The sequence below is a fragment of the Perca flavescens genome, chromosome 17 (genome assembly GCF_004354835.1).
Source record: "Perca flavescens isolate YP-PL-M2 chromosome 17, PFLA_1.0, whole genome shotgun sequence".
Lineage (NCBI taxonomy): Eukaryota > Metazoa > Chordata > Actinopteri > Perciformes > Percidae > Perca > Perca flavescens.
In genome coordinates, this window is record NC_041347.1 from 16,685,518 (window position 1) to 16,695,207 (window position 9,690).

The 9,690-nt window shown below is 37.1% G+C and overlaps 1 protein-coding gene across 5 annotated transcripts in view; it reads right to left on the bottom strand.

Moving 5' to 3' along the window:
- Positions 1 to 1,303: 1,303 nt before the first annotated feature.
- Positions 1,304 to 9,690, bottom strand: part of rassf4a (Ras association domain family member 4a) — a 26,416-nt gene continuing 18,029 nt past the window's right edge. For all 5 annotated transcript variants that reach the window (XM_028602787.1, XM_028602784.1, XM_028602786.1 and 2 more), the window contains 8 exons: positions 7,505 to 7,611; positions 6,218 to 6,291; positions 5,102 to 5,271; positions 4,626 to 4,727; positions 4,495 to 4,546; positions 4,281 to 4,402; positions 2,622 to 2,719; positions 1,304 to 1,806 (listed from right to left, as the gene is read on the bottom strand). In XM_028602787.1, the coding sequence (XP_028458588.1) occupies positions 1,737 to 1,806; positions 2,622 to 2,719; positions 4,281 to 4,402; positions 4,495 to 4,546; positions 4,626 to 4,727; positions 5,102 to 5,271; positions 6,218 to 6,291; positions 7,505 to 7,611 (795 nt within the window). In that variant the 3' untranslated portion in view covers positions 1,304 to 1,736. The remainder of the gene's footprint in view (positions 1,807 to 2,621; positions 2,720 to 4,280; positions 4,403 to 4,494; positions 4,547 to 4,625; positions 4,728 to 5,101; positions 5,272 to 6,217; positions 6,292 to 7,504; positions 7,612 to 9,690) is intronic.

The window sequence follows — 9,690 nt, forward strand, 5'->3', positions numbered from 1 at the left end:
TTTATGGAAAGTACCCCATGCCCATCTCTGGGTATGGTGAAGGGTATGTGATGATGTGGGGCTATTTTAATTCCAAAGGCCAAGGGAACTTTATCAGGATGCAAAGTATTCTGGATCCATGAAATATCTGGCCTTTAAAAATAAAAATCTGCCTGCCTCTATGGGAATTTAACATAGGGGTGTACTCACTTTTGTTGCCAGCGGTTTAGACATTAATGGCTGTGTGTTGTTATTTTTTGTTATACAAGCTGTACACTTAATACTTTACATTGTAGCAAAGTGTAATTTCTTCAGTGTTGTCCCATTAAAAGATATAATGAAATATTTATTAAAATGTGAGGGGTGTACTCACTTTTGTGAGATACATTTTGTGAGATACTGTATATATATATATATATATATATATATATATATATATATATATATATATATATATATATTTTATTATAACAACATAAGTGAAAGAGAAAATTATATTTCTCAATTGCACAAATCCTTCATTAGAACATTTGAAAAACACACTTAAGAGAATCCAGTTATTTAACTATTGGAATTACAACAGAAAACACACTTTTTAAGTTGCACAATCTCCACCTCCAACATTTTCAAAAGACAATGAACACAATTCTGCACAAAATATGACAGTATAAGTTATCAGAACTTCAAATAAATATACACTATATATATTTTTTTAATTCAAGTGAAATCATTTTTAACTTAATTATTTACAGGTGTAAAATATGTTGGCCTTTTTGCGGTATTGTAATGTTATATATTGTTCACTACTAGAGCTTAGATTGCTGCATTAGATAGCCATTTTGATGTAATGTAATTATTAATCAAATGGCAATAATGGTCAAGGTTGGTCCACCAAATATTACAGTCTTGCTGTTTTGGAACTGTGGGAAAACGGAACAGCCCTCCTCTCTCAGGATACCCTCTTTGTGAAATGTTGATAGGTACACACACACACACACACACACACACACACACACACACACACACACACACACACACACACACACACACACACACACACACACACACACACACACACACACACACACACACACACACACACACACACACACACACACACACACACACACACACACACACACACACACACACACACACACACACACACAGCTCATGGGAACTAGCTGGCAAAGAGGGTCACTCAGAAGAACAATTCTAATCTGTGCTCCGGTCACTGTGGAAGTACAGGAAATAATAAAGATGGCTGTTTTCTTTGTCCAAAGTCCGAGTCGCTATGTGTGGTGTCAGCAGAGATCCAACAGCATTATAAAAGCCACACTAAAACGTATTTATTACATAAAAAGGTCCAAGTCAGAGAAAACATGATCAAAAACAGCTTGTATAAATATTCACATTTGCTGTAAGAATTTTCATACAAAATGCAAATATATTAACAGTAGAGATATCAAAGCAGTGATACACTTCACAGTAATAACATTAACAGATAATACAAACTGTTGAGATATGTTATTCTAAAAGTAGTAGCACATTGGTGTATGGTATGGTTCTATTTCAGCCTTTACTTATACCCTTTTACCTTTACCTCTACATTCACTACAGTATTGGCAAATGTTCCCATAGTAAATCAATAACCCTAGTGTTGAACCCTCCCTTCCACACACACACACACACACCCACACACACACGCACACGCACACGCACACGCACACGCCCTACATTAGTGCGTACATAGACACTCATACTCTGTCACTGGTGTGAGCTCTTCCTTCGAGCTGATGTTGAATCATAGACTTCAGAGCACTGTACCTGCCAAAGTGAGAAAACACACATGATTAAAGACTTTATCTCTGACACACTCTTACACTTACAAACAGGCACTCAAATACACACATTTTGGTACATACATATACAAAATAAATAAACTGAGTGTGAATAATAAACCTTTTAGTTTTCTTATTTCAAATCATATTGAAAGACCAAAACCTACAATGTGTTATTTGGTATGTGGCCGACAAGATTTTAAGCAGGAAATTAAGGTAAAACTGTTAAAACTTGTTACAAATATATAGTCTAATAAAAAAATAGGCATAAGTACAATTTCCAAACAGATGGACACTGTAGTTTTAAGTAAACATTTCTCCAACAGGAGTAAACTGAAATTGTTGGGGACTATTTCCATCTGTGGATATATACTTACGGCAGCAGAAGTGTGCATGTGGGATTGCCTAAAATATATATATTGAATATAAAATATTGGTTTTGGTCTTACACACACACACACACACACACACACACACACACACACACACACACACACACACACACACACACACACACACACACACACACACACACACACACACACACACACACACACACACACACACAAAATGTGTTACAGAAATCTCACTTAGATGAGTTTATGATTACACAATCTTGCATACTCAAGTGAGTTAGGAATATTTCACACAAACACTGTCCTCATTACAGTAAAAGTCTTGTTTTGATTTCCGGAATGAGTCACAGATATTGGCTTTATAATGAAATTGACACGTTATTAAAGAAGGCTTTGTCTAGATTGTAACCAGACCGTTTGCTGAGTAGAATGACTCTTGACTTACTTTTTGGTCAGCTTGTTTATCTCACGTTCCTCTTCCTCTTTAAGTTTCTCTACAAAGCTGTCTAAAACAGGAATCTCAAACTTTATGTATTGGGCAACCTGGGGAGAAAAAGATTCAAACATATCAGCACATATCATATTAGCAAGAGTGGAGTGGGCTACACATATCCTTGATTACTTGTTTTCATTCCTCTTTTCTCAGTACAAATAAAAACATGAAAAAATAAAATAACTAGAGAATGCAATTTCTGAAGAAATTCTGGTGTGAATGCTGTATGTTGAAACACTGATTGCTGGCTTGAATTGTGTAAGAAGAAGGTGAAGTAGTGAGAATAGTTGGAAAAGCTGGAATGGGTTTAATTACTATGAATGTCATTGAAAAGTTAATTATAGTAATACCAATAAAGTTTGAAAGATGTGGAATATTATATATATATATATATATATATATAAGTATAGAGGAGAAAGAGAAGAGAGGAGGGGGAAAAGAGAGGAGGAGAGGAGGAAGAAAGGAGGAGAGGAAGAAAGAAGAAAAAGAAAGGAGAGGAGAGAAAGAAAAGAGGAGAGAAAGAAAGCAGGAGAGGAGAAAGGAGGAGAGAAAGAAAGGAGGAGGAGAGGAAGAAAGGAGGACAGGAGAAGAGGAGTTGTCAGTTAACAATGTCATGATGGAGTGACTGAACAACAGACTGTGATAGGGAAATAAAAGAATAAATGCAGAAATAAAAGGTGAATAAATAAAAACTACAGGTAGATAGAGGCAAGTTATTTGCTTGAACGGTCCCTTTAACTTGTGTTAATAAGTTGATCGGTATGAGTGATTCCAATCATAAACAATCCAGAAAAGTTCTCCAGCAACAGGTTTTATTTATTACTCAGTGCAATCACAACACGCTGTCGGCCATCTTAGGCCGGTTACACACCGTGTCAGCTGCGTGGCGGCTGCGTGGATTTTTCTATGTCTTTACACACCAGAAAGGTGTCTGACTGCTGCTAGCCTGGACACGTTTCCCATTGATAACATGAAATACCATGTTAAACATAAATATATACTGATTTGATTACAGCAAAGACAACATCGGCAGTATTGATGTCAAAATAGGCTACAGAATATTTCGTTCTGTATTGACAGGTGCAATATTAGAAAATCAATAAATTTTTTTTAAATTACATTTATATCAAAACCTAAAGACTTTCAATCATCAACATATCATTTATTAATATGTATTAGTGTCTAAATAACATATAAACATCTTTTCCTATTCTATTTTGCCCGGAAACGCTTCCAACACTCTTGCATGTCGCATGAAAAATAGGCGTCGTTCCTATTTCTAGCATGCACGTGTTTTGAGACGTGCTTGTCACGCAGGCAGTGTGTAAGCTCTAACCTGTTAACATGGGAGCTGAAATAAAAATGGACACGTCATGCAGCCGACACGCTCGCGCGACGCATCCAGTGTGTAACCGGCATTAGTCTATTGTTACATCAGTCCTGAAACAGGATACCTTTTCTTAGCGTGCTAAATTTAACCTAACTATCTATCATTGGTCCATTGTGTCATTGTGTGTCTATGTTAGGGACTACATAAAAAATAAAAAAGGGTCACTCATCCAGACCAACATGAGAAAACATAGAGAGTGGTGGCAGGAGGTCCAGACTCACATCATATGTGACTTCCTCTCCCAGGTCAGCCTCCGTGATCAAGATCTTGGAGATTTTCTCACAGGGCCCATAAAGCACACGAGCCACCAGCGGGTATTCACCATCCCTCAGTCGGGTCTTTTCTACAAGGACATAGACAAAAGAAACGAGTGACCACAAACACACATAACACAACATTATTACTGACAAAACCACAATAAAAGTTACAACTTACCGCCAGACTCGTGCACCATATAAAGGACAAACTCTTCTGATTTATTCTCCACCTTAAAAAGACATAAATACAGATTATTTTTAGTTTTACTGAAACACCTCTAGAGATGTAACCAGTGTGTTACTTCTTACCCTAAACTTGTGTAGCAGCAGGTTGAGGACTTGTTCAGTCGTCATGGAGCTGTTCACTCGTACGTTTGTGACTGAACCATAGGCTGGAGTAAATACAGATGTCTGAAAGCAAGAAAAACAAACATGTAGAAATAACTGAGCGGGCACAACATAATATGAACTTTACTTCATCAACACTTGAGTAGAGATTCCTGGACTTGAACACGTTGGATATTCTAAACAGGAAAGAAATCACTCAGTCTAAAGTTGGTTTCTGTTCAATAAAAACACAGCCATTGTATTCAGGAGAAACTGATGAAGGAACGCAGTGTAACCTTGTACTCTGTGGCACATTAATGAAATCAGCCCACAGCAGGCTCAGCACAAGTACACAAGTACAGGCACACCCACACAGGAAACTTCTGCCAATATGCAGCGGGAGATGTGTCAACAACGGGATACATTAATGTGTGCTTATGTGTGTCTGTTTATTGTACCTTGTGGTTGTAGAAGTGTCCGTTGATTGAGAACCTGTGTGTGCGCAAGCGCTGCAAATCTCTGGCAGTGTGTGTCCTCGACCTCCTCTGGACCCGCATGAAGGAAGCATCACTCCTGGTCCTCAGCAGCTGAGGAGAATCCTCGTCCTCCTGACCGCCCAGGTCCCCACCTCAGGGTCAACAAAAACACCTCTCTTGACACATGCATCAGATGGTGCCTGTTTTTATATACTATACATCAGCAGCTACGCATGGCAGTTAAACCGAAAATAAGAAAACACATTTGCAAATAGTTTCTACACAAAGATTGATCAACACATGGTGTTCAACATGCCATTGTTTTCTTTTAGCTTGTATTGTCTGGTCTGAGTTTGTAACCAGTAATTTTGATCATCACATATGTTTGGAGGACAGCATTTTAAATTACTTTTATTCAATTAGTTCAGACTCATTTTAAGTAACTGAATCAATTAGTCCACATTTGTTTGCTTTGAGCTAATGAACAAAACTTCAGTAGCCCACTTTACAATATTTTACAAGGAATCAAATCATTGGCTAGATACTACAACAGTTTCCCCATTTGTTCAAAAAAGCTCCTTGATACTCTTAACCCAAAGCCGTGTTGGTTCTCCTTGCCTATTTTTTTCATTTATAAAAAATAAACAATATTTGAGACTAGTTTTATAGCCAGTATAGGCAATATTGATTGTATGTTGCCTAGTTTTCACCCTGCATAGTGTGTATTCATACATGAGATGATCACCAACATCACCATATTTGAATTAATGGTCATTGGTTTCAAAGTGTATGTTATTTTTTCCAATCCCATACAATGTACAGGGTTTTTAATGCAGTCGCTAATGTGTATATTACTTTGTGGTTATATACCCATATACTATACATGTATAACATATACTTTTGCTCTCAAATTAAGATCTGGAGTGAGTTAAGTTCTATGAAAATATAACCAGTTAAGCGGGTTCAATGTTATCATCAGAATTTTAAATCCTCTAAGACAGTGATTCCCAATTTGTTTCTGCAGGGCCCCCCTTTTATAGATACATATATTTTCAATGTGTGAGTGTGTGAGAATGATTGCATGTGTATATTACTCACTAGCCGTCTCTGTACCCAGCAAGTTATTGTTTGACTCCACTGAGAGCTGCTTTGCCACAGCAGATCTATCGTTTCTGTAGGAAGAAAGAGAAACAATGTGTTTATTGCTTGTTAACATTACTAACACTATAGTACTACTTAAAATGCATCCAGGTGTTTTTGCAAAAATAACATTTAGCTGATTTTGACTCAAGGTCTACTTGCTAGCTTTTTTTTCCAGAGCTTTCAACTGTATCTTGATGAAGAATGTGAGATGCTGTTGATATTCTGGAAAAACCTAGTGGGTGGACCTTAAATTAAAAGAATAGTTCAACATTTTGGGAAATGCGCTTATTCACTTTCTTACCGAAAGTTAGATGAGAAGATTGATACCACTCTCACACAAGTGCCATATAAAATATGCATACAGCCGGGAGACAGTTAGCTTAGCTTAGCTCAAAGACTGGAAGCAGGGGGAAACAGCTAGCTCAGTAATTAGGCCTACGCTAGGTTTTTTTAGTTTGTTTTTACCTTTGGACAGAGCCACAGCTCTGTTTCTTCCTGCTTCCAGTCTTTATGCTAAGCTTTACTAAACAGTTAGCTAAATGTATTTTGAACTGCAGTTTCCAAGGTCAAGACTATTTTGATTATAGATTATTGCATCAATAATTTCCCTGATCAATTTTTTCGTTTTGCTGGAAAATAGTGAAATTGTTTCATTCAAATTACTAGTTTTTACATGACAGTCCGAAACCCAAATATATTCACTTTATTAGCCTACATAACACACAAATTTGAGAACCAGTGAATGTTTTGGACATGTAAAATTTGTTGCCAATCCAAAAAGAAAAATAATGTGTGTAGGCCTATAGCCTGAATTTTTCATGTTGTTCCTTGATTTCTTATTTAGTTTTATTTAATCATATTTCATTCACTGTTAAGCTTTAATGCAGGCTACAAAGTCATTTTTAATTTTATTTTAGTATTACTGAATTCAAAAATATTGCCAAATCTTTACAGCAACATTATACTGTTTTGTTCTTTTACTTTTAGGGAGTCTATTGTAACATCGGGCCAGGGACTACAGAGGAAAACTAGCCTTTTGGTAAATTCTAACATATTTACAGCAATGTTCAAACCTATACATAATACATGGTGATGCTGGGGAACAAATTGGTCAGTTATAGTTTGACTTTCCCTGCTATTGTGCGAGAGGTCCCTGTTGACAGTGTTGTAGTCACACAGCCAACATCTGTTTGTTCAGCACTCGAAGGCATCTGCGTGTCAGTCTGGGCTGCGTTGTCATACCGGTTGAGACGGAATCTTTCATTGTCATCGTACATCTGAAGTCTGATTGGCCGGCGAAGACCCCAGTAGATGTTCAGCAACCCCTCGAGAATGAGCTCTCCATCCTCCTACGTACACATGCACAAACACACATAAAAAGCATCAGCACTCGTGGTCAGAGAGGATATCCTGCTGGCCGCCAGCCACAGCGGCTCAATATCAGGTGTACGTGCAGGAACAGTTGCTCACAGCTATAGGGTGAACCCTCTCATCTTGGAGAAACCCCACCAGGTTTGACCCACCCTTTTTTACACAGTACATGGGTGAAGTCACGTCTGAAAAGGCAGCAATAATGAGAACAGAGACATAACTGCTTTGGGTCACGTACACACAGGGGAGGCGTTTTGATTTCACAGAATTGAAACTCTAAATTTAGAAGAAAATGGTCACACTGTGTTCTGAGTACAGAGATAAAACAGTGTCATTCTGTTTAAAAAAATGTTCAATTGCCTTTTGAATGCAAAAAAAAAAAAAAAACATTACAACTGAACCAGTGATAAATCCCATATTACACCACAGCTGTGACTTTTGTAATCACAATCAGTTTTCTTCATCTCAAACAGCTTGTTATATCATCACAATATCTACCTTGATACTTTTCTACTAACCCAGATTCTGCTAATGGAAAAGTCTATAAATCAATTTGTCACAGATATTTTAACACCAAAGTAAAAAACGATTCTAATTCTCAGAAGTCTGATCAGCGGATACACTGCCAAAGTATTATAAAAGTGTTGACTTTTAATTTCATTGGAAATGATGTATACTGTGGTCATTTTAATTAGGCCCCTGTATTATATAACATACTGTATTTAAGAGGATATATGGGTGTATATATACATACTCTACACAGTATATACAATAGATTTAATTGTTGATCTTGCACCAGGCCTTCATTAATACAGAAGAGTATTCTTAACTGATAATTTTGTGAGTGTGTGTGTGTGAGAACCTTTTCTGTATTCTTTGAAAAATTTGCCTGACAGAGAAAACAAATTAGACAATTAGAAAAACTGAGGACAACTGATCAAAAAACGGTTGTAGATTTAAACATATTGAGATTTAGGCCTAAATGCTGTCGACACAAACAGCTTATGGAGCTGAAGTAATTCTTCATGCTGGGCCTCTAAATGTATGCCTTTTATATTTAGACTGTTAATAGTCTCATTTCCATGGATAACTTGAGGCTAACAGTTACTTCTGATCGTAGGTGGTGGAATCAAAAGGAGGCTTGTCAGTGGGAAATGTGCAAATTGCTAAAAGAATAATAATACTGGAGATGAACACAGTCAGTTTTTAGTACCATTTTTAGATAGATAATCATATTAATACTGAACTGTCAGAGAAAAGAGAAAAATAAGCAGAAAGTGGGGTTTCGGGGGTGAGACAGATTGGTCTCAGGGGCTTCATTGTTTCTGGAATATAAACATGCAGAGCAGCTGCACCACTGCACCTCACTGACAGGCCACTCCTAAGTTTCCTGAACAGGCAGGAGAGTGAGTAAGTTCAGCAGAGCTATTTTTAGAAGTAGCGGTTTAGTTGCTTCAGGGTGCCTCTATAAAGCCTGGATACACACTCTGGTCCAGTCATACTCAACTGAGCGGACTAGACATCACTCGGTTTCCCTCTGCATGTCGACCATACAACTCAAGCATCAAAGGTGAGTGTGAGTCTTCTTCTTCTTCTTCTTCTTCTTCTTCTTCTTCTTCTTCTTAATTATCAGCTGTTCTTTATTACAGAGGGCTTACATTTAGCCATTTCTACAATTTGATTTTAAACGAATTGTAGCAAATTTATATTTTACTCGTTACAAACCAGACAGAAGATAAGAAACACAAATCATGAAGTAGAGTTAAATGTTTTGACAGCAGTTTTAATTCTTAATTGTAAATCACACTATCATATGAGGAAAGGTATGTACAGTTAGTAGTTCATCTGTTATATTAAAACAAAGCAAAAGGCTAAAAGACAGCAGGCAAAACAGCAAATGCAGATGCAGAACCAGGATGAAGAGTTTTTAGCAGCACAGTGAAAAACCCTAATTAAAAAGATTTGTTTTTTAATGGTTCAATTTATTTTATGTCATTGAAGTCTGTAGACAAAGAGCCAGTCTAACTATTTGATTTTTCCTCTCCCGCTGCAGCATG